Consider the following 25,837-nt stretch of genomic DNA (forward strand, 5'->3'; position numbering starts at 1 on the left):
TTTAAGAAAAGGGAAACATTTCTCTAAGTTTAGTTTGCACTTTGATTAAATCTCAGATGCTACATGAACAGTGGATTTGTAAAAGCTCCGCCTAGCTCAATAAACACTCTATGTGAGCGGATTCACTAATCTTGTTTTTCATAGCACATTCTCTCTTCAAGATCCTTGCATAGTTTTATGCTTACTAGGCAAACTTGGAACATACACAAGTCCTTCTTAGTATTCCTAGTGTCATAATTTGAAATATTGGGGTGATACTGACTAAGAAAAAGCATGTGGTGTTCTGCAATCTGAATACCCCTGCATTTGGGGAGACAGTCCAGATCATTGCTTCTGTTAATTGGAGCAGTCTTACTCCCTCCCTCCAGCACCTTAATTCCCTTACCTCAAAAGATAATTATTTTTAGATGCTCAAAAGTGAAAAGCCATGGAAGAAAAGGGAAAAAAATCTTGACATATTAACCTTGAAAAAAGACTACTGTAATTTTTAGTCAACTCATTTGAATTAAGATTTGAGCACACAGTAAATCACAGTCACACAGTCAAGTTGTTTTCCTGCCTTGTGAGAAATATAATGAATGATTTTCAGTACTGTACAGCTTACAAAGAAGGAAAATAATCATGAAATCTGAAAGTTGGAGGGCACCTTTGAAGTTACCCAGGCCAGTTCCCTCATCTCTCAGAGGTCGATGACCACCTGCAGACTGCTGTCCCCGGTGAGTCTGGCTTCAGGCGGTCTCTTGTCTTCCATGGTGGTCTTGCCGCGCTGCACACCTGAGTGTAGATTGTTTCTTGGTGAATACGAAATGAAGTGGAAAATGGCAATTCAGATCAGTCCCAGGCCTTTTCCTCCACTACAAATTTAATTTGTTGTTTTCCTTTAGGGTGGGCCACATGAGCCATTCTATCCTGAGGAAGTATTTATTGGTTTAATAAGATCTTCAGAGTGCTTTCCAAAGTGTATCTTGTCATTTTCCACCCAGTGCATGTTTAAAGTGTGCAGTTTATGATTATATGTAACCTAAAAATCTGGGCCACTTTACATTCAAGTTTTTTATTATTTGAAATAAGGTTAAAAAATCTTGTGGACAGATATTTGTTTTGAGGCTTCTACTTCTAATAAATATTATTGTTGTATCTTGGTATTTTTGTGGTATTTTCATGCATTCCAAATAATTGTCAGTGAAGTCCAAGTTTTCTCTAAAAAAAGTGTGTATGTAGCAGTATTGCCATTTAATAAACATAAATAAATAGGTAAATGTGTATGTGTAATTTAGAGGCTAAAAAGTTTCATATCTTATGGAGTTTTATCTCATAGGCAATTTTTCAGTCTGCTTTGACTCATCCATTAGCATAAGGACCTCAGTCATGTCTGTGTCCTCGCCCGTGTTGGAGGCCCAGAGAATGTAGAACTTAAATGGCATCGTCTTTTTCATGGGTATCCTCCACGCTGATGCCGTGGGCCTTGTAAGTGTACAAAAAATGTTCTTGTTGGAATGAATAAGCATTTCAAACCCTGCATGCCTCTCTCTACCCAAATCTTTTCCTCTTAGGCTTCTCTAAGGAATCTAGGATCTCTATCCATGTAGTTTCTCAAGCCCCAAATCCAGGAGTTATGTCTGTTTCATCTCCTTCCCTTTCCACCCACTTCTCATCCATATCCAAGTCGATCCTGAATCATTCCACTTTGCCCCATTATGTCTCCTGCCATCCTGATCTAAACTATCATTAGCCTCTGATTGGATTATTGAAATACTCTACTAGCCTGTCTTTACAATCCACTCTTTACTTAGCATAAATCAAACCATATCACTTCCCTGGTTAAAATTCTCCAAGGCTGTCTGGTGTACTTAGAATAAAATCCTAACTTGTTTCCTGAAATGCAACACCCCTTATGACTGACTTAGCCTCTGCCTCCGTGGCCAATGCTTTCACATTCTCTCCTGTCTTTCCCTACCACCTCTATGCCTTGGCCACACTGGCCTTCTTGTACCTTCTACATGCCAGCCAAACTTGTTCCCACTTTGACCTGGATGTCAGCTTCTTCACTGTCTAGAATGCTGTTTCCTTCTCATTTTCTTGTGGTTGAATCTCAAATATTCAGGCGTCACCTCAATGCACCTTCTCAGAAAGCCTTTCCCCAGCCTTCCAAATTAAAGTAGCTGCTAGATTACTCTGTAGTTCATTATCCTTAAATTCTTTAATGCAGAGCATCCATCTGATACCTTATTATCTGTCGACCTATGTGTCCCCTACCACTCTCACTTGCCTATTACCTTTGTAAAAGGAATGACTACATCATCTTGTATCTTTGATGCCTAGATGGGGATGTTTGGCATGCAAAATACACCCAATAAAATTATGAATAATTCAAGCTAGAAATCTTCAAGCACTATGGCTCTAAATAGTGAGATACTAGAGATACTTACCTCAGTATTTGGGGAAGGGAAAATCAGATTCAGGGCCTAGACTAGGGTAAGGTGAGTAAAGCACTTGCCTCAGATCAAAACTTAAGGAAGGTTCTCAGGTGCCAGGCTCACACTGCATGTTATTGATCTTGACTTTATTTAAAATTGTGATAATTTTGATCATCTTAGATTATTTTTGGCAAAAGTTGATTTAAAAAAAATATTATTTATCTTGATTATTAAGTTTTTGTCCCCTAACCCCAGTCCTGTGTCATACTATTTTCTCATTTCCCACTTGATTTTGTATTGTAAATTAAAGCTACTATTTACTGAGTACTTACTATGTACCAGACACAGTACTTTACTTGGATTAACTGTCTGAAACCTCACAGAAGAGCTATAAAGCAGGTAGGGTATTTACAGATGAGAAAAGTCTTAAATAGCCAGGTAACTTACCCAGGTCACAGAGCTATAAAGAGGAGCAACCAGGATAACAGCATATGCAGAATATGTCATATGGGTAGAGACAGATATCTAAAGTGGGAGGGAGATTTAGGATCTTTAACATCCTGGCATATTTTTTCTCCTATTTTTGAGAGGCCTTTAAATAAATGTGCAGTGAGCAAGAATTAAGGATTAGAGAAGGAAAGGTTGGTCTGCTAGGTGGGTAGGAAAGATGAGGAAGAAGGAACAGAAGAAATACATCGGTGAGATGCTTTAGGAGACCCAGTTCAGTATGCTCCATCAATTTTATTTATCCCCAATGGGAAAAGGACATGAAAAACTCACTTGTTTGGATCACACTCTCCATTGTATTTAAAATACTTCGGTGACAAACATAACTTTAAAGTGCAGAATGATTTTGGGAAAAAGTTTTCAAGTTATAAAAAAAAAAAGCCATTGCACACCACACTTGAAAATGAAGTGTAGATAGTTAAGTGTAAAATGTAAAATTATAAAAGCCAGAATAACTATGTATATGTTTGAGCCTTTTAAAAATCGTAAGCCAGTTTAAATCACAAAGAACATGAATTAAATACAAATGTTAAACGTATCAAATTTCACAGATGAAAAGAAAATGACACATTGGGGAAATGTTTGTGTCCAAGGGTTAATTTTGTTTTAAAAACTGAAATTTGACTAAGAAATCAATAAGAAAAACAGTAATTTCTCAAATTAAAAAGAAAGGCAAGTTATAGTGAAGTACAAAGTCTGAAACAAGTTCTCATAAGTAAAGATGTAAATTAAATATTTATTTTTGTTTCGCAAATTGTGGGCCTTAAAAAGTGTCATGTGGGTAAATAAAAAGTGGGTAAAGAAGAGTTTGATGGATGTGTCAACTGGCACCACTATAGGATGGCCACGGTCTTTACAGCTCTTTCACCTAATTGTATCTCTATTCTCCTAAGGAAGTAGAGATTCCGGTGAAGATTTTTCTTCAGGAATGTTTATCACAACATTATTTATAAAAGTGAAAAATTAGAAGTACCCAAAATGTGTTACAACAAGGGAATTGTTATCGCATTCTTAGGATGGCCTTTCAGACAACCATTATTCAATTTCTGAAGAACAGTTAGCATCTTAGAATAATTATCACAGTATATTAAGTGAAAAATAATACTACAGTATTACTTCAGTTTATTTTAGAATAAGAACAGAAAAAGTAAATTTCCCTAGAAGAGGAGACTGGGAAGAAATATACCAAAATGTTCAAATTTTAGATATTTAGAAAACTGTTGTATTTTTCTGAATTTTCTGTAGTAAATATTTATATCTCTTATGAATTAGAAAACTTATAAAAATAAAGTTGATGAGAGGACAAAAGGTCAGGAACCGTGGGCAGACAGGAGACCTTGATAAATTCTAGTCTCCCTTCTTCCTAGTTAGTTGTCAGCCAGCAGAATCCGTGGAGTTACTTGCCTTCCTTTGTAAACTAAGTAGGTTCAGGGCTCCAAGCCTTTTCTCTGGAACACACCCAAAGGCAGAAAAGAGTGAGCTTGTGCTCCTAGAGGAGGAAAGGATGGGACAGTTTGTGTAAAGGTAACCTCCTGAAAAAGTGTAGCATGAAAATTCATACAAACTTCCTGTTCTCCAAACTATACTGATGTTAGCTTTTAAATTAAAAAAAAATTGAGATATGATTCCTGTACCATAAAATTCACCATTTTAAAGTGTAAGTTTTAATGGCTTTTAGGATATTAAAAAAATGTGCAAACTGATGCTAGATTTTTAATAACTAGATGTTGCCCACAGACACTTCTTGGTAAAGTTGACACCCCAAGAAAATGCTCTTGCACCCTTGAGTGACTTTGGAGACTACCAGGTCACCTTTCCCAGGAGGATTTTACCACTTTGGAAAATCCAGGACTAGATGATCTTCTAAATATTTTTGATAAATTACATTTTCAATGCATTTTGCCTGTCTTTCCTTTAAAATCAACTTAACTGATGAGCTATTATTAATAGTCCTGGTTACTACAGTTGACCCTTGAACAGTGTGGCAGGGTAGGGGCTTAGGTGACAATCCCCACACAGTTGACAAATCTGACTTCCTAAAAACTTGCCTACTGATGCCTACTGTGGACTGGAAGCCATACACAGTCGATTAACAGATATTATGTGTAGTGTCACTGTATTCTCACAATAAAATAGAGAAAAAATGTTCTTTTCAAATGCACAAAATCTCCAAAAATGTTTCTTATACATTCCAAAATCCACACATAAGTGGATCTGCACAGTTCAAACCCATGTTGTTAAAGGGTCACATGTACTAATTTACTGACCTGTTCAGTTTCCACTCACAGTTGGTGATACTGAATTCGTTTGTGTGCTACATTATAAAAACTGGTACCTTGTCTGACTTTGCGGGGGATAAAGGATTAAGTCATTCCTAACTCCTATCCTCAAAGGACGGTCTTCTAAGAAGAGGAAGTTAATGTGACTTTGGTATTATGATATAATGTTTCAAATGCAGGTTTCCAATTTAAGTGGAGGAAAATGTGCAGAAGGCAGAATATGTGTAATTTGAAGTGTGCAGTCCAGAATGTGGACAGTACATGGACTGCATCCTGACCCAGTATTATTAAATCACGTTTATCTCAGGGCTATTAATTCTTTGCAGGTGTGGTTTGATGGTGTGCTTGTGGGTAGAATATTCCTCCTTGAAATTTCCGGCTTTGTTTTATCCAGGTTTATGTGGAAGTAGCCCAGGTTCAGCTGCGGTGGTGCTGAGAGTCCTCATTTAGACCTGGCCTAAAGCAATGGACCTTCACTACAGTTATGTGAATTATAATTGAGCCCCGTGAGAGCAGGGTTTGTTCTTAGCCGTCCTTCTTCTGGGTGCTGGCCAGTCAGAAGGGCAGGGCAGGGGCATTTGGCCTGAGCCTTCACATTCATTAAAGGCTTTAGGTGTAGACTTCTGGTGGTTTGACAGTGTCTCCAAATACAGTCATGAAAGGCACTGGCAGAACGAAATGAATGTATTTATTGTACAACTTAAATACCACAGTTTTTACAACTGTTTTGGCATTTCTTCATTTTCCTGGGAGCCTAAAAGAAGTGGCAATGGTGTGGGTCTGCTGTGGCCTTTAAGAGGCCCTGAAAAGGCCTATTTTGTGCCCTTCTTTCAGGAAAAATGGAGTAAACCATCGGGACCATTAAAGTTCCTGCAAGTGCAGCGTTCAGTGGTTGGTTTCTGGGGCCACTGTATGAAAACTGGGGACACCAGTGTTCTTCACCACAGTGACAGTAGTAACTTATATTTTTAGGGCATTGAGCAATTCTTTCTATATGTAGATTGTGCTTTTTGTAGTTGGTTGATTAAAAATATCTAAGAAGCTAACTTCAGAATGAGAGAAGGAACCAATGAGTGCATGATTGCTTTCAACAATAAGTGATAATTGTCATTAAGAAGTTAATATATTACTGGAAGTAAAATTGCCATTTCAGGTAGAAATGTCCTGCCTTTAAAGATTAATTGGAGAACCAGTTGCAGATGACATCGTGCAAATGGAAAAATTGGTGTAAACATATAGATAGATGCTTAGCATGAGTAGCGTACCTCGAGTAAATTCAGATTTGTGGCAGTAGCTGTATGTGGAAATCCTCTTGTGTTGAAAAGATCTTGGCAAGACCTGAAGTAGAAGCCTCAGGGTGTGTGTGTGAGTGCATACGTCTAATACGCTGTATCCTACCAGTTTACAAAGTGATACCCTCCATGGTAGGATATTGAATTCATACTTGGTGTTTGTCCTGAAGGAAGGACATGTGAAGTGAACTGGGGATTGCTCTCTGTGCTTTACCCTGATCCAAAGGGTAGGGAAGCAGAAAAACCAAGTATCTCTCAAAGCCAATTATGTGTGCTGGATGAAGTGTCCTTTTTAAAAGCATGATTTTTAAATAGACTCTTAAATTCTCATTTCTGGGTGTTTTAATGAGCTGGGATGAGAAAAGGCAGAGTACTTGCCCGAAACTACCAGTAACTTCTGGGGGAAACTTGAAGCCGTATTTATAGAGAGCACTGAAGGAGAAAACAGGAGAATGCCGTGTCATGTTGATAGGCTTGTTAAAGTCATGAAATGACTCACGTGGAGATAACGTTCAAAGTCGCAAAAATGAGGTCCTCCCCCATGGTTTTATAAGGGCTCCTTGCTAGATTCTGTTTTATTAATGGCTTAGGGAACAGTAGGTTTGTATTTCTTTACAAAGGGCAAGGGTTATTTATGCCCTGTGCTGTGAAAAGAGATTAAGCCATCACTGGATTCAAAAAGCCATCTACTTGTAGAAAAGTCGGCTTTCTTTCACTCCGAAGTAAACAATTGTGAAACCTCTCATTGCACTTTTAATGTGGCCTTAGGAAACAACACCGTTTTATATGATTTGGGAACAGCTGGGTTTTTGTTGTTGTTTTGTTTTTTACCAGTTTTTTTTATCCTAATCATGAGTACATTGTTAAAATGTCCATTTCAAAATCCTAAGATATTGCATAAGTCTGTAAAAATAGAAGAACGTGAAATTTGGCTTATACATTTGTTCAGACCAGTTCATTTGCCTCCAAGATAGAATTCTTCATGGAATAAAGGAGCTGAATTTTTTTGCTTGGTTGATGTTTTAGTCCCTATACTTATTTTTCAGCTAAATCCAGGGTTAGTACAGAATAGTTTTTAATTGACTGCATTTATCATTCTACTCCAGCATTTGCATCACATGCACTTTCCTTACATGAAGCTTTGCCTTCACTTGGAATCTGCGGCATTGATGTGTGAACCTAAGTTCACGAGTAAAATTTATCTGGGGGTGGGGGCGGCCAGTCACCTGGAATATGGCAGCATAATTCAAAACGGGTGAGTTGAAGCACTATTCAGAAATTCAGAATTAGGTTACACAGATAAAAGTTGGTTGTGGTCAAAGCCAGTTGAGACATTTTTAGACGTGGGCAGAAGTTAATTATCCTGGATTTGGGGCAGCTGTGACTGAAAGTAGTGACAAATCCAGAGTGGGTGTTTGAAGGCTGGGTTGAGCCTCTGTGCTACCTGTTACTGGCTGTGTCATCTTAGCCCTGAAACCTCACCTGTCCAAGGCCTTTTCTTTTCCATGAGGATAAAGACATGTATGTCACAGATTTTTGAGAGGATAAAAAGTGTATTTCAAAATGATTGGCAAAGTATAAAAGGTTGAACACAAATTTCTTTTGGTTTCTTTCAAGAGAAGAATATTCAGGAGGTGGAGGCCACTGTTCTCCGTCTTTATTGGAGATTGGTCTTAAAGTGTGTGTGTGTGTGTGTGTGTGTGTGTGTGTAGGTGTATGTGCACACTCTGGGCGACAAGTACTGTGTCCATTCATACTCTGGAGATTGGTCTTAAAGTGTGTGTGTGTGTGTGTGTGTGTGTGTGTGTGTGTGTGTGTGTGTGTCCATTCATACTCTGGAGATTGGTCTTAAAGTGTGTGTGTGTGTGTGTGTGTGTGTGTGTGTGTGTGTGTGTAGGTGTATGTGCACACTCTGGGCGACAAGTACTGTGTCCATTCATACTCTGGGGGAGAGCCAGGAGTCCTGGATTCTAGTTTGGGCTCTATCATTTCTTTCTCATGGTTGACTGTTAGAAGAGAGCTAATAAAAGTGAGTTGTGACTTTGAAAACACTTTATGAACTGGAAAGCCATGTTATAAATAAGATGTATAGAGGAAGGGCCATCCTTCATCTTATTAAATTGCCCCTGCTTTCCTTTTGGTATTGGTACCAAAGTGCCAGCAGGAAGCACATGGCACACTGCAGCTGTGGGGAGGAAAGCCTTATAAAGGGACTTTACAGCGAGCGGGCTGGGTGTAGGTAACCGGTGAGGGCTCGTGCTGTAACCGGGGTCCAGCATCAGCCAGGCAGGGGAAGAGAGAGCAGGTACAGGAACCCAGCGGTATGGAGAGGACTGCCCGGCAGGAGCTGTGGCCTTGCGAAGGGGATGCCTTCGATGGTGCCCTTGCAGGAAGGCAGCTGAGGGAAGAGGTCCTGCTCTCTGGTCTCCTGCTGTCTCCTGTGGACTAAACCCCAGAAAAAGACCGAGGACAAGAGAGCTGTGGATGTGAAATCCTTATGGGTCAGTCTCCCGGGCACCAAGCGAGATGAGAAAGTGAGGAGAGAGGACATGCCTGGGGCAATAGGAAGATATCTTACTCTGGCATTGATTTGTGGATTCTTTTTTCTTTCCTCTTCATTTGGCCCCATGCATTCACCTGCCTGTCCCCTACCTCTCTTTGGTCATCAGTGCGATGGGCTGGGCTTGATGACTAGACCCAAAGAAGTGCCACGTGTTGACTGCTCTTGCCTAAGGCAACTCAAGTGAAACACAAGCCAGTATAGATGCTGCTTTCTCGTTTTTACTTTCAGGGCTGTTATAAAAGCTTCCCAGACAGCCAGGAGGAAGAGCCCCTATTGCCTGATTCTCTTTCCTTTCTTAGACCCTTAACCTCACACATTAAGATTTCTTCTTGTTTATGTTGTGGAAAAAATTGGCAGAGATTCTGATTTGATTATTATGTCTGATTGTTGGGACTCAGAGCAAGCCATGGGCTCTGGGGAGGGATAATAAACAAAGAAGCAGTCTGGATTTTTTTTTCTGTATACTTTGAATTGCTTGGGAGAGCAAAGATACTAGTTTCTTTTTATAAATTGTTGATTGATAATGAGAAACAATTTCATAGCTTTATTTTTACTAGAAACGCTTTTAGGTACTTCCTGGTGTTTTCCCAGTATTTAATGGCTGGGATTATAAAATACACATCTTAAACTTTCTGGACTTAGCTCGTCAAGATGGGTTGATAGCATTCACAGTGCAGTGTTGACTTTATATTTCAAGGAATCCGCATCACTTCATTAAAAGTCATAGGAAAATGATAATGGATTCAGTGAGCACAAGTTTGGGACTACATCCTTCATTGTAACTTTGTGAGGCATCTGTGTTTACCAAGACATCTGTGGTCATTTGAATGCTTCTATGAAAACGGTAATACTTATTTGAACTTTTTGTGATTGTTTATAAAGATAGTAATGAAATCTGACCACCAGAAAAGCAAAATGAAATTAGGACAGATGATGTAGTCCTAGTTTTTAGTTGTCCTTTCCACTTTTTTTTTTTAATGCCTTGTAGATGGGAAATGGCAGTAAGGATGCTATAGTCATCCTGTATTTTATTTTCACAGATTTCCATATTTAATATCCAAATAGGTACTTTTAGTTTTTTCCACATTATTTGGGAAAGACAAAGCTATTTGTTGTTTTAGAAACCTCAAGGAAATCTGACCGTGAGTGAGAAATATTCAGAAAGAAGTGATATTTTTTAAAAAGCCACTACATATAGAAAAATGAAACTTTTAGATTCATTGTGGAAGAAATACATTGTCATTCAGTGAAATGGTCTCACCTTTCCATTCTACCTTCTCATAGTCATCTGTAGTTTTGTTAGAGATTATCTTCAGGCTGTGGTTAAAGGAAAGAAATATTAAAAGAGAAAAATAAGAACACAGAAGAGAAAGATCCAGTAACAGTAAATTGCTGCCCAAGAATGGGCAGAAGAAAGGAGAGTCCTGGGGCTGTTCTGAATTAGATGATTTCCTTGGGATCACTAAGCCCACATACTTAGTGTTAATACTTGCTGTCCAAAGAAATCCTGATCTTTCTCATAAGGATACAGTGCTTTCTGTATACCCCATCTTAAAGGAGAAGATGTCTAGAAAACTTGAGGCATTTTTCTTACTGCTCTCTGAGCACCATTTATATGAATGCAGTGTCATTTCCAGATCCAAATCCTGGCTTACCAAGCAGCCTCCTGGAAGTGTTTCTGATATTCTGCAAGGAAGAGAGCTTTTTCAAGTGTTTCTTCTATTCAAAAGATGCTGTTTTCATTGTGTTTCTCATAAGATATGTGGTTAAAAATCACTATCAAAATTCCATGCCGAGTGACTTCCAAAGAGGTAACTTTTTTTAAGCATACCTGCTCTGAAACGGACTCCCATCCCTCTGATTTTGTTGAGTGTTCACTGTAGGTGATGTTTCCCCTCTACTGACGATGCTCTCCTGCGTGTCTCCTCTCATCAGGCCATTCTGGGAAGTCAAGTCCAAGCCGCCCTTTCTAGTTGAGTTGCCTGGGAGACCGAAAAGGTATCATGGTCTGATTAGCTGGTGTTGTCCATCTTTCAGGGACAGGAGAGAGCGGCAAGAGTACGTTCATCAAACAGATGAGAATCATCCACGGATCGGGCTACTCGGATGAGGACAAAAGGGGCTTCACCAAGCTGGTGTATCAGAACATCTTCACAGCCATGCAGGCTATGATCAGAGCCATGGACACGCTCAAGATCCCCTACAAGTACGAGCACAACAAGGTAGGCTTGGCCACAGTGTCCTCACATGCCTGGGCTGCCTAGCACATTGTTGAAATGTATGTTTTCCACCTCTTCGTAAGTGGCACTTTTAATGTAATGGTCCAGTAAGTTCTTTATAAATGTTTTTCTTTTCCATTACATCTTTAAAAAATTGGAGTTCTGTTCTTAGTGATATCAGTGAAAGACATCCTTGGATGTTTGAAGGTAAATATATAAAGGGATTTTTTGTTTTGTTTTGATTTTTATCAAAGTGTCATTGATATACAATCTTATGATGTTTTCACATAAACAACACTGGTTTCAACATTCATCCAATATATGGAGATTTTAAAATTTAGGGGCACACATGACATGCAGACAGTAGTTTGTGAGTTCAGGACACATGGACCAAAGTGAGGGAATTCAGAGATGAGGTACAGACTTGTGTCACCTCCCCCTTTTTGTGCTTCCTTGAAAAAAGAATGAAAACAGCCTAAGACCATTCTCCCAGTTTAATTTTGGATTTCGTGACTTCCTTTCAGTAGTACCACAAGCTTAATTTTATTTCAAAGTAGGTCCATCTGTCATTTCCAATAACCTTTCAAATGCATTTTCCTGCAGTTGTGCTGAAGTGGTGGAAACTTCTAGAATCACATGAGAAAGGGTTAGAAAAAAACTGAACTTTCAGCTTTTTAGAAAAGAAGCACACTTTTCCAGGATCTAGCATTATCTCTAAGTTTAACTAGAAAGCCAGGTTTTTTATTCAGCTGAAAGCAAATGCTGCAAGTGCTCTCCCTCCAAAAATTATGGATCTGTGATGCCAAACAGGGCTGGTGCATCTGAGGGTGGCTCCATGTTGGCGTTTACCATGTGGTTGCCTTGCAGGAAGCTCACGGGCAAGGCCGGTAGTCACATCTGGGAGTGACATCTGTGCAGAGGCCTCCATCCTAAGGGAAGGGAAACCTATTTGGAATTTGTAGAAATGTCTTTCTAGTCTGCTTTCTTCCCTTCCAACTAAACCATCAGCATGTGCATTGATGGGTTCAGTCTTTGTTCCTTAGGGCTTGTAGAGTGCTGATCTTAACAGCGAGTTGGTAAAACCTCACCTTTTGTGGACAAAACACTGCATCTGCACTTACAGTTCTTTTAGGGCCTTCTGTCAGAACTTCGATTTTCTTGGCACTCATGATAATCTACTCAAGGACGTTTTCATACACCAGGATTAGTAGGTAAACCTCAAGGTGGCATGTCCACTGTGACTCACGAGCCAAGATTGAACTCGCAGAGGTGAATTCAGGTAAAGTTCTGTGCACCTCCACTTCTGAAACCATCTAGAACTTCTGACTATACAGATCATCTTAAAATTAGGCCTTTCCTTCTTGGTTGGTTCCTTGAAATTCAATGTTGTTACTAGTCAATTGATACTCTCACTCTCATCTTTAATTTTCCAATGGCAACAAGAGAGTCTGTCTGCAAATAACAGAGATCTGCCCCAAGTGGTCTTTTCCTGCTTCTACTTATAAGAGTGAAAAAGATCTGGGCAGGTGTATGAATCTGGGGACATGACACCTGAACCAGATGAGGCTCCTGGATATACAAGTAGTCTAAATTTTAAAGGATCAAGGTTTTTTTTTCCCTCCCAAAGAAATATCAGTGTAATGAGTTTCTGAAATAGGTGGCATGCTTAGTTTTTGCAGTTGTGAGAAAATTCCGTTGAAGGAATTTTTTTTTAATACCGATGACTTTCCCAGTCCATAACCAGTTGATAATATGATAATCTAATGAATTCTAGCTGAATTACCATGTATTTGGTGTGATCTGTATATATAAAAAAAAGTGTGTTTGTGTTGCATATATATAACATACTGCCAGTTTATATCAGATAATATAGTACAATCTCCCTAAATTATACAAAAAATCATCTTTATTTGATGCTCCCGAAGAATACTTCAGGATCCTGCCTTATCTGATGTTAGACTTCCCTATGAAGGTCATTTATTGTAAATCATATAGATGTAAAAGATGGAGTAGAATTTATGCCTTATGCATGTAACACATTAAAGAATACTTAACAGTGTGTTATTTGAACTCTGGATCAGTTGTAGTTAAGTAGACTCTACTGTGATGAATATCATTCAGCTAAAAATCAACATCATGAAAAGATATCGTAAAATGTTTTTTTCTCAGACATCATAATTATCCTGTGAAATCTTCCCACACTCCTTGGTTACTTAACATACTGCCTAACATAGTGACGTTAGTGTGTGCTGACTTCTGAATTCCTTGATATGTTCAATCCCCTTTAATTTGTAATATAAGTTATTTTCATGCTTGTTTCATTTTCTGTGCAACTTACACGTATTCTAAAGCTTCACCTACTGCTTCATCCATTTACCTGCCGAGCTCTGCCTACTTCATGCCTTTCTTAATGTTTTTTAAGGAAATACTGTCTTTTCTCCTTCCTGTACCACCCAACATCCACTTCCTCCTAGAGTTCTTCTCTACCTAACCCTCATAGTGCTGAGTAATTCCACCCTTTAGCAGAAACCATAGCAGAGTATTACAGCCAGCTAGCTTGTATTCATTATGATGATTGGGTATTTATCTTATTTTCCTGACTGGATGCTAAGCCCTTGAAAGTAAATCTTGTGTCAGTTCCATCTTGGCATTCTTCCTTATCACTGGCATTGTGTTTTGTACACAGTAGGGGCCCAAACAATATGTGTTTTATGAATAGGTAAATCATTTGTATGCTTAAATAACTGAAAGGCTCCTCTTCTGCTCCCAAGCTGTTGAAATTATTCAAATCAATAGATAGTGGTTGAAACCTTTTTATGTGCAAAAGGAAATAAATGCAGTGTGCTGTCGGAATGCAGAGACCATTCATCAGGGCTGGGCAGAAATTTACAGTGCAGAAAGAGGCTAGGGCACAGCTGAGGGAGGAGGCTTTGGGGAGGAGGAATGGCTGGAGTCAGTGTTCAGAATAAGAATGTGCCTGCAACAGATAAGTTGGCAGAATTCTTGCAGAGAGAACTGGGAAGAACCAAAAAAGGGTTTAGGATGTGCTTCTGTAAGGTTTTGAATCCAGGCTAACAAGTTAGATTTATTTTTTCTTGTATTTATGATACTCATTTACAAATAATATTTTGTGTTTTGGTTAGAATTTTCTACATATGTTCTGGTTATAATATGCTCTATACTGTATGAATAGCTTAAGGGATTTGCTATGCATTTTATTAGCAATTACAGTTAACCCTTGAACAACACAGGTTTGAATGGTGCAGGTCCACTTACATGGATCTGTTTCAATAAATATACTGGAAATTTTTTTGGAGATTTTGTGACAATCTGAAAAAACTTTTCTTTAGGTTGCTTTATTGTTATAATACATGTATAAAATACGTGTTAAATGACTATTTATGTTGTTGGTAGGCTTCCAGTCAACAGCAGGCTATTAATAGTTATTTTTATGTCCAATTAGAAGTTATACATGGCTTTTCAGATGCAGTGGGGGTGTGTACCCCTAACCCCCACATTCTTCAAGGGTCACTGTTCTTGGAAGCAGTGCATTATGACTTATATTATTTTGTGACACTAAAGATGTAAAATAATCACTTAATTTAAAAAAATCTTCTTTGCACATATTCCCACATTGGTTGTAATCTATGGTAGTAGCATAAATAAAAACAAACACTTCTTAGTATTTTACCCCTAACTTTGTTCTTGCTTCTGAGTTCATATATTTTATAAAGTAAAAATAGCTTACAAATGATATGTCCTGTTCTTAACTGGGAAGTTGTTCATAATTTTGTTTGCTGTGAGTTGGTTCTCACCATGGGAATGCCACACCAGAATATTGGAATTGCTGTTGCTCCTGTGTAAGTGTTACTACACTGACTAGAGAATCCCACTGGTTAGCTGGAGAGCTGGCTCAGTGGTCAGGGGCAGTCCAGGCCATAATCTCTGTCCCAGATGATGGTGTGGCATCATGTACCTTTTTATAGACCATATTCAGTATTCCAAGGATGGCAGGAGTAGTAAATTATAATAAATTGCGAACTTTTGTCAGAATGAAGATGAATTCTTCCCTGAGTCTGTCTGTATCTGCTATCCTGTTCTTGAACTCTCTTTGCCAAACAAGTAATGTTTGTAGGTGAGCCAGTTGGGTTCAGCCCAAGTGAGAGAACACATTTGAGGACTTTTGAATATATTGTGAGCTAGGGTTTGTTTATTCCTAAATATTACTACTTTGCCGTTTCCCTAAACACAACTGTTGATAGCTGATGTTAAAAGGTATTAAATATTTATCACTTAGTCAAGTCAAAAGATACATTTGAGGTTTTACTAGGTGCAAGGCATTCAACTGTGAGATTACTTTGATTTCTTATTTTCCAAAGAGTGAGAATTTCCAGCATTATTTTATGGTTTCCTCTCTTTTTACAAACATACTCTTCTTACTATTCTTTGTTTTAGTGTTGAAATCAGTTCTTAATAGCAAAGAAAAGATAAAAACTTTCTGTGCCAACATAGCTGAGAACTGTTTTGAGTTACAGCTTGGGGAGGTAGGTCACAAGGTATTTTTTATGTCCAGTTGACTCCTGAACAGTGTAGGGTTTAGGAGTACCAATCCCCTGAGCAGTTGAAAATGCACATATAACTTTTAACTCCCCCAAAACCTAACTAATAGCCTACCATTGATGTTGTAATAAATGATAAAACAGACTAGTATCTACATGTATTTTATGCATTCATGACATACCTAACTTTTTCTTCACTTTTTTAATATTTCTAGGCTACCTGATTTGTCTGGAAGTTTTCTCAAATTTTCTCAAATCTCAGAAAAACTTTGCAATATATTTATTGAAGAAAAATCCACCTATAAGTAGATTCACGTGGTTCAGACACGTGCCGTTCAAGGGTAGGCTGTACTTAGTGTCCGTACCTGGGAGTTGGCATTCTTCCTGTATCACCTGCTGTTATTCATGTATGTGCCTTATATTCTCAGATTGCAAATTACCTTACTGTAAGCAAGCTTTAAGCTTCTTGTTTTATAATTTGCTGTCACCTCTACAACATGGCACAAATATTATAGGATATAATATTGTTCTTTGAGTGGATTACTCCAGGTCATGAATCCTGGGTATCTTTTTAAATCATTGGCTTATCGTATCTGTAAACTGTGAAATCGAGGTGTTCTTAGGGCAATATTGACAGGCTTTTGCTTCCTTTGCCAGTCCCAGGAAGGGCAAAGATACAGTGCTTCATCACGCAGTGAGCTCTAGGCAGACATCAGTGGAACTCAACTGCGTGCTGATGTTGGGAAGACAGTGTCACCGTTTCCTCTGTTCTAGTTTCTACTTTTAGACTTGGAAGTCCTGATGACCAAGGCTCATGTAGTACCTAGGCTGCAGCTGCCTTTGACTAAGTAGCCCGGAGCGTCCAGGCTGACATCCGTGTAGCCCTCTCTCCTGGCTGCAGGAGAAGCTCTCCAGAGCACATGCTGCTACAGTACCTCTTGTCCTCCCTGAACCGTTCTCAGAAAGAACTTGTCATAAAGAAAGCACCTCTTTAGACACATTGACAGCTTTCTGTATTTTCTGTGCCTCCTGAGAAATCTAAAATCCCAGAAGCCACATTTCAAAAGAAAAAATGCAGCCAAGATTCTGGAGACCTTGCCCACATATTCCTGCCTTTGATCAGTTGAACAAGAAATTAGTGTACTACTTTTTCAGCATGAAAGAATTTTCTTTGTTTACAAAATGCTAAGAGGCTGATTTCGTTTTAATATTTCTTACCAGTGTAATAAGCACACAGTAAAAGCAGAACTTAGTGTGTGTGTGTTTTTTTTTTTTTGCATTCACTTTTCAATCATTGTCTCCAAATTTTTTTTTAATTTTTAATTTTTGTATCATTAATATAAAATCACATGGGCAACGTTGTAGTTACTAGATTCCCCCCATTATCAAGTCCCCACCACATACCCCATTACAGTCTTAGTGTGTGTTTTAATTTGTTTCTCCCTTGAGTTTTATCAGTCAGGGTTCTCTGATCACAAGCAACAGAAGCAAACACTGGCTAACTTAAGCAGGAAAAGAATTTAAGGGACTATGAAGCCCCTCCAGAAACTGAGCAGGAGCTGAATGACTAGCTCTTGGAAACAGGCAGGTCTGGGGAACTCATCTTTAACACAGGTGAACTCTGGCCATTTTCAGTCTTCTGTCAACTCCACATGACTCAAACTCTGGGGAAAACTTGCCTGATTGGTCTCGCCTGGATTCCGTGCTAGCTCTTTGGACAAGGCTGAGCAATTTGATTGGCAGTCCCTAATGGATATCTGGGTACAGTTTGTAGAAGAGGGAAAATTTTACTGGCACAAATCACAATTATCCACTGAATCACACTGTCAATTTAGAAAATAAAATGCTACATGGATTCTCTATAGAAGCAAGGCCTCCAGTTTTGCTCAGGATTTGCTAAGGCTGTCCTGAAATACAACTTCTAATTCTGGGCTTGTTGGGGATGGGGAGCAGGGGGAGGCTGAGATGTTAGTGACTTAGTTATGTATGACTTAGTAAACAGCTTATTGTATTGTAGCTGAGTTTGAGTCCAAGCACTGAATTGCTGATTAAAGCTGTCACTTTTCCTCCCTGAGCCTAAATTTCTTTACTCTCAAAGCCTGAATTTCCTCATCTGTAAAATGGGACAAAAAAGTCATAGGGTTGTTTCTAGGATAAAATAGATGATGTACATGCAAATGCCTTCAAATGATAACAAAATTAAAAGGTTTTGGAAGTTATTATAAGATGAATTATCATCATGGAGAGAACAAATACTGCTAATTGCCCATTCTTCTCAAGACTAAAACAAACAAAGTAACTTAAACAACGTGGCCAGATTTAGGAGGTATCTGAGGAAAACTCCTTAAAGTGATAGTCATTGAAAAGGGATACTAAGGGAGGTAGAGAAATCTCCTTATCTGGATGTGTTCAGAAATAGAATGTATTTTTAACATGTGAAATTCTTTAAGGCAATTTTGTTCAAATAAGACAAGGGATGGGCTAAACCTCTGAAATCCCTTGCAACACTATTTTTTTCCCTCATGCTAATTCTCTGATTTCAAACCTCAAAAGAGGAAGCCATTGAAGTCATTTTGTTATAATTTAAAACTCCTACCTTTCTTGAACTTTGTCCGTTACAAAGTACTTAGGAAAATTTTTGAAAGATAGTGAACAACAGATTTGTTTTGACAGGGATCTTCAGCCCAATGGGGATTTTTCTTTCTCTAAATATGAATCCCTTAAGTGATTACAATATTTATGTCTATCTAGGGTTGTTTTTTTGTTGTAACTGTTCAAAGTTCAAAATAAGATCCAGGTGTTGGGGGTATTGTTAGTGATAGTTATTTTAACTGGGCTGTGGGCTACTGGCCACTGAAGACAGCCTTCATTTATTCATAGTGAAACTTACTCCTGCTTCTGCAAATCTGTGAGGATTTTCTTTCTAATAAATAGTCTGAAGGACTCTAGAGGCCTTTCATGACCAGCTTGATCTGAGGTTGGTTTAGCACTTTCTCCCTTCTCTCTAGGACTCGTTAGGAGTTGAATCTGTACTGATTCTCTAGTTCCTATACCAGCTTTCAAAATCCCTTTGTATGCTTTCTTTTCTCTTTTGATATCTTGCCAATACTTCCTAACCACATATTCTTCTGCTCACTCATCCTTGTTTCGTTGTAGTTCTTTGTTCATTTTACACCCATGACAGCCATGTAAAAATAGAAGATGAATATGGGATAATTAAAATTCCCTTTTCTTTCCTAAAATTAACTCTTAATCCCAAAGCATGCCCTATCATTTATCCAGGGTGAATATCTGAGTTCAGTTTCATTAGAGCAGGACCCTGAAGCAAAGTTGTTAGCGATAGACTGAGGCTGTTTTTTCTCTCTTTTTTAAATAATTTTTACATACAGAAAAGTGTACACATCACCAGTATCAAGTCCCATTCTAGTTTTACATTGTGAACACATTTGCATCCAGATTTGTTAAGTTGGATCAACCTGAGCAGAAGTGCAAAAGCCTCCTCATGCTCTCTTCTAATCAATATTCCCAACTCCCAAAGGGTGACCACCATCCTGACTTCTGATAACATAGATTTGTTTGTTAGTTTTTGAACTTTGTATGAGTGAAAGCATGTAGTATATATTCCTTTTTGTCTGGTTTATTGGCTGAACATTAGACTTGTGGAATTCATCCATGCTTTTACTTAAAATTTGTTTTTCTCATTGCTGTGTAATAGCAGTACCCCGTAGAACTTTGTGAAAATGCTTTGTGTCTGCGCTGTGCAATATGGTAGCCTATGTTATGTGGCTAACATAAATGAGGACCTGAATTTTTATTTTTATATAATATTATTAGTTTACTTTTCAGTTTATGTGTTCTCTGTGGCTATTCTATTGGATAGTACATTTATGTAATATTCCATTTTATGAATATGCCACAGTTTGTTTGAACTATCCTATTATTAATGTAAGTTTGGTTGTTTCTGGCTATTACAGATAATTTATATAAAAAATATAAACATTCCTGTACCTGTCTTTTGGGAAATATAAATATGCATTTCTTTAAGTTACGTACCTAAGATTTGGAATGGCTCAATCAGAAGGTATAAATCTGTTTAGTGTCAGTGCGTAGATACTACCAAAGAGCTTTCCAGAATGATTGTACCAGTTTACACTCCTACCATCTGTCTCTGAGAGTTTCAGTTGCTCCATATTCTTGACAACACTTGGTGTTATTATTCTTTCTATTTTAGCTATTCTGCTGGCTGGATAGTGGTATCACATTGTTGTTTTAATTTGCATTTCTTTGATAACTAGGCCTGTTGAGCACCTGTTTATATCTTTATTGGTGATTTGGTTATTTTTGAAAAACACTGTTACCTTTTTTTCTGTTGGACTTCTTATTACATTGTAGTTCTTTATATATTAAAGATAAGTGTTTTTGTTGAGTAAATGTATTGTAAATGTCTTTTCTACTTTTTTCTTTCATAGTTCTTTCAATGAAAATAAGTTACTAATTATAATACCGTCCAGTTTAATCCTTTTTCCCCCTTCTGATTAGAGCTTTTTGTATCCTTAGAAGTGATGCTACTTATCTTTGTCTACAATCAGGTCATATAGATAACCTGCTAGATTTTCTTCTAAATTCTTTGTTGTTTTGCTTTTTACATTCAGATCTAAAACCCGTTTGAGATGGATTGTAAAATATGGTGTAAGGTGGTGGAGCATAGTCAAGTTTATTTTTGTCATATGGATATCTAATTAACCCAACTCATTTACTGAAAAGACCATCCTTTGCCCAAAGTATTGTTATTTATTACAAATCAAGTGAATGTATATATGTGAGTTTGTTTCCAAATTCTCTGTTCTGATCCATGGAAGTATTTTTCATTTTCGTGACAGTACTATGTTAATGACTGAACTTTGCATTGTGTTTAACATCAGATAGTGTAAGTCATCCAGCTTTGGCTTTTTTCTTCAAGATTGTGTAAGAGCTGAATTTATTTGCTGGCGATTAAAGGTATCTTTAAGGAGGAACGTTTCTTTAACTGATGGGTATAATTCCCAGGGTGAATCCAGATATTATAATTCTTCTCTATAATACAAACATCTTCCCCTTCCTTGAGGTCTCATTTTATTTTGTATTCAGCCTGTGTTGGCTGCATAGCTCAGTAAAAGGACTTCTGTTTTTCCTAGATTAATAACAGGACATTTTTACTACCAATTACCTCTACAAAGGGTGGTGGAGCTGCTGTTTGGCTTTGTCATTTTTCAGTGGGGTCATATTCTTTCTCACTTTAGCATTTCCCTTAAGAAGAATGGGTGCTGGACTATGCGTGCGGTGGGGTTCTACCAAGCTCGCCCCTGCCAGTCCCTTTGTGCGCCAGCATTGCCCTGGGCCAACCAGATTTAGCCAATTTGGCACCAGAATCCATTCTTATTTCATATCTTCACTATCCATAGCATATCAGAAGAATTGAACACACTTACCTGGATTTTCTTTTTTTGTGTTGTGGTCTCCAGCTATTCTGGAAATAGATCACCTTGTGTGGGGTCAGTGTGAGAGCTATAGTTCAGTCAGAAGGTAAAGCAAGCTTCTTTTGACCTTTTGTTAACTGTAGTATTTTAATCCAATTATGTTTAAATTTGTATTTATCTGTGTCTTAATATGGATATTGGGAAGCTACTCTTTTGGTGAAATAGGTATATTAAGCACAATGAGAACTGTAGACACACACACACTTACATGCACACACTCATATGATTGTTGTCCTGTGCATTAGAAATGACCCTTATATGAGGGGAATAAAACTGATGAAAGATCAGCATCTTCTCCATGTTGTACATACACAATGACTGTCTTCAGATAACCTTTCCTCAGCCTACCAGTGCCTAGTCTGCTTTTGTGGCCTTTTGCATCTGGAAGTAAGTCATATGTCTGTCTTCAGCTAATCCACAGTGTTTAAAATTGAATGAGAAGAAGAAAATTCATGTTTGAGGTCAGAGATATGGTTTTACTTATTTAAGCCTAGCACAGTGTTTGGCACGTGGTTCTACTTTGTTGAGTGAGTGGGTGAGTGAACATTTGTTTACTGCCTCATGGGCTTTTATGTACAGTATGGTTTACAACATAAGATCACTGTTATTGGAGCCAGACACAACTTGGTTTGAAACCTAGCTCCACAGCGAAATCACTGTGTGATCTTGAGCAAATTCATTTCTCTGATTTCCAGTTTCTTTATTTTTAAAAGAATGGTGATAGTAATGTGTTGTGAGAGTGAAATTATGCCATCCACAAAAAAGTTGAAAAGTTGTCCATTGTTAAATGGAGATGAAGTTTTTTCACTTAGTCATTCAACAGATATTTACTAAGTACCTTCTATGTGCTTGACATCATAAACCAATTTGGCTGTTTTTTAAAAAAGAAAATAGTGAGTGCTTTAAGGAATATTACTGATAGGTCCAAACACAAGAGAACTCTGCTTAAGCAATATCCCTGTAAACCCCTTTCATCTGCTCAGACCTTAGATGTCCAGGAACTGACAGCCACCATATAAAATACATGTGGCAGAGTTTAACACGTTTTAGTAGGAAGTTGTGAATCTGGTCATTTGGCTGTTCTTAGTTAACTCCTGGCAAAACATCACATAAAATACTTTCCTTGTTCTTTTAAATCAAGTAATACATGATTTTCCCCTTTAAACTTTAAAACAATGCATCTATTTTCAATTAGAGAGGTAGAATGTATTTGTTGGAACTAAGGAAAGTAGACCCTAGTAAGTTTGAAGTGACCTCCTGAGGGCTTGAGAAATGCTGTCACTTTTCATTCCCATTTGCACCCCATCAAAGAAACTTCAGCTCTGGGCTTACTTTTTTGCTCTTGTAGAAATTCAGGGTAGGCCTTGCTTAGTGTTTTGGAAAACAGCAGTTTCTCTTATTGAAGCCTCGTGTATCAAAGGCCTAAAACCCTGTTTGTAAGAAACTGTATGCTTATTGTCCACTGTATTGTTCTCCTAAATTACTTACACCTGCTACACAATTGTGCTTTTAAATAGTATATTATGCATGATTTTCACAAGTCCATGTGCCTGTATCCAAACACAACTATTAGCAAGGAAATGCACCTAAAAAATAATGTCATGTTATCTTATGGTACTTTTCTTTCATGGGATAGAAAAGTGCTTCATTTGAAGTTGTGGTGACCAATTTTGGTTGGTACATTGTAAACTTATATTTTGAACACTTTTCTTTTCCTGATGTTATGTTTCATGGAGTGAACTTGCTAGGAAGATACCTTCAAGTTTTTGCTGCCAGTACTTGGTAAAATGATTATGCAATTTTCTTCCAATCTTATATTATTTGTTTAAGATGAAAAATGACAGAGAAGTGGCCTTACTGACATATATCAACCTAATGTCACTGCTGAGATGTGCAGGAGTATTTGACTGGTAGGTTATCTGCTTCGTTCAATGTACACACATCCTCTGTGGTTAAAAGCATAATGGCTTTGAGCTAAAAAGAAGGTAGTAGACATTGACATGTCTTGGAGGTGGCGAACAGTCCTAAAAGTCAGTGATTCTGTGGTCAAAGTTTGGCTATTCAGAGATTGTTTTCTTTGTGTATGCTTGAAGGTACCAGCCTACTTTTCACTCTTTTGACCTTTTATTTTTGCCATTTTTCTCCCTTGACATTTTAACAAGATCCCCACATGAATTGTATACATGTGTATACATGTATACAGGCTGTGCCATGATAAAGGGATGAGAATGTGGTTTGGTTATCATATAATACTGCAGCCAAACCCTCTCAAAAAGAGTGTTAAAATCCTTGTGGATACAGTTATCCTTCAGTTGACCTTGATCCTAAATTCCATATGGTAATGGAAAATTTAATGTTGGCAATGCTGTCAGAAGTTTTAGGAATTGGGCCTTAACAGGGCCAAGTGCAGAATCACTATGAAGATACTTCTTCACTTCAGGGAAGACGATACGCGCAGAAATGGCCATCACCCTCTACCTCGCAGATAGTCTGGGCAGATGTCCAGCCAAGGTGTAGAATGAATGGCCCTAAGGAAGAGTTTTTCAATTTGCATAAAAGGTGCCATATAGTCCAGTGAGCTTTGGATCATCCTAACTGAATATGAGGTTGGAGAGTGATTTTATATTCTAGAGCAGTGTTTTTCAAACTAAGGTGTGTATACAATTCATGTGGGGATCTTGTTAAAATGTAAATTGTCTATCAGTGGATCTGGGGTAGATCTGAGATCCTGCTTTCTTAACAAGTTTCCAGGTAATGCCGAAGCTGCGTAAAGTACGGTCACCTTTGAAATAACTGGCTCTCTACCAACAGAGGCAATATGAAGTCGTCAGTGGGCTAACCTTTGGAGAGGAGGTTCCAAAACTTACATTTCAGTAGGACTTCAGCTGAAGGACATTCAGCAAGTTACTTAAACTCTCTAAGTGATGCCGTCCTCATCTGAAAAGTGAGAATGGTAGTGGTACCTACTTTGTACAGTTGATGTGGCCATTAATGAGAGACTGTAGATGCCGAACTTTTAGGACAGTAACATCAACATTGTAAGTATCCACTAAATGGCTGTTGTTGAATTCTTCCCAGAAAGTGCTGGGCCAGAATTAACATAGGTGCCTTTAGATACAGTGCATATGTGTGAGGAGAAATTGCTAGTTGTTTCAAGATATTGAAGGGTATGACCTGACTGAAGCATGACACATAGGTTCCCACTATTAGGCAAACCCGTGGTTTCCAGGAAGCAGTGGGAAGGCCTCTGAGAGGGACTAAGATAGCTAGTCTAGAATGTCAGTGATGATAGGGATCCTAAAGGGGTTCCTGGGTTGTTGCTACAGCTGAGACCTAGGAGTATGGCTTCTCCCCGATAGTCAGGTTATCTCATTGTCTTGACTCCATGGTAGTTGCAATAGGAAACAGCCAATCCAGTGAGGAAAAGGGAGGGGAAAAAGGAGGGAAATGACCTTTGCCAAGTGCTGTTGGTCTGACACATGCCCATTGATTTAACATGCTCAGAAGTGTGAGGTGTAACTAGTAGTATTCTGATTTCAGGGATGAGAAATGTTTAAAATGTGTGTCCCCAAACACTCAATTTTTGTTAATGGGGGCTGAACTTTAAAGCCAGAGTTGGGCTTAGTAATTCCCAAAAGCCAACTCCTGTATGTGACACTATAAACACCTTGGGCACCAGGGCGGGCACGTGTGCTTAATTTTCTTATGAGAAACAGTTTGCGGACTCCTCGATGACCACTCCAGCTGGTTTTCCACCAGTTCAGCCAGGGCTGGAGGTAAGGCTGCTCTGCTTGTTGCTGTGTCCCCAGTACCTTGCACCATGCCTGATCCACAGGCAGGAGCAGGAAATATTGTAGAATGCAGGAATGAGAATTCAATTAAAGAGGGCTGATTGTATGGTATTACCATTATTGTGAGCCTTTAAATTTTTAATTCTTACAGCCATCCATTTGACTTCTGCTTCCTGACTATACACTCCTTTTATTTATTCTTTATATTTTTTATTAATAAGACAATTAACCAGTTTAGCATCTGGTTAAATATAAAAGCTAAGCATTTTTCATATTAGGCTGGAGGAGGGATAAGACATGCTTCACTTTATGGGGATTTGAAGGCTCATTGGAGAGGCCAGATACTCCACAAAATTATTTAATTCTTCCATTTGCAATCAAAGGAAAGATTTCTACATAAAAGTGTATATGTTCTTCCTTCCTTTTGTAATTTCCCTTCCTTTGTCCTCCTTCCTGCCGTTATGGGTGGCGCGTCCAGTGATGCACCTGGGCGTTTCTTCTCCGACAGTGGGAGCTCTTTGTTGGGAGCCAGGGAAAGTGTCTGAGCAGCGCTGCACTTGGGCTGCCTGTGGGTCTTGATCTGGATTTCTGTGATAAAGTTAGCCACACATCAAGAAGGTGATTGGAAATAGAAAACACGTAGTGAAAATCTGTGAAAATAAGAAATTGAGTTGGGTGTTTTCATAAGGACCAG

At 38.4% G+C, this 25,837-nt stretch overlaps 1 protein-coding gene across 1 annotated transcript in view; it reads left to right on the forward strand.

Moving 5' to 3' along the window:
* Positions 1 to 25,837, forward strand: part of GNAQ (G protein subunit alpha q) — a 288,633-nt gene that overhangs the window by 85,152 nt on the left and 177,644 nt on the right. Inside the window, exon 2 of the mRNA XM_036893477.2 lies at positions 11,096 to 11,280. Within this exon, the coding sequence (XP_036749372.1) occupies positions 11,096 to 11,280 (185 nt within the window). The remainder of the gene's footprint in view (positions 1 to 11,095; positions 11,281 to 25,837) is intronic.

This window comes from Manis pentadactyla, chromosome 3, assembly GCF_030020395.1.
Source record: "Manis pentadactyla isolate mManPen7 chromosome 3, mManPen7.hap1, whole genome shotgun sequence".
NCBI classification, from domain to species: Eukaryota; Metazoa; Chordata; class Mammalia; order Pholidota; family Manidae; genus Manis; species Manis pentadactyla.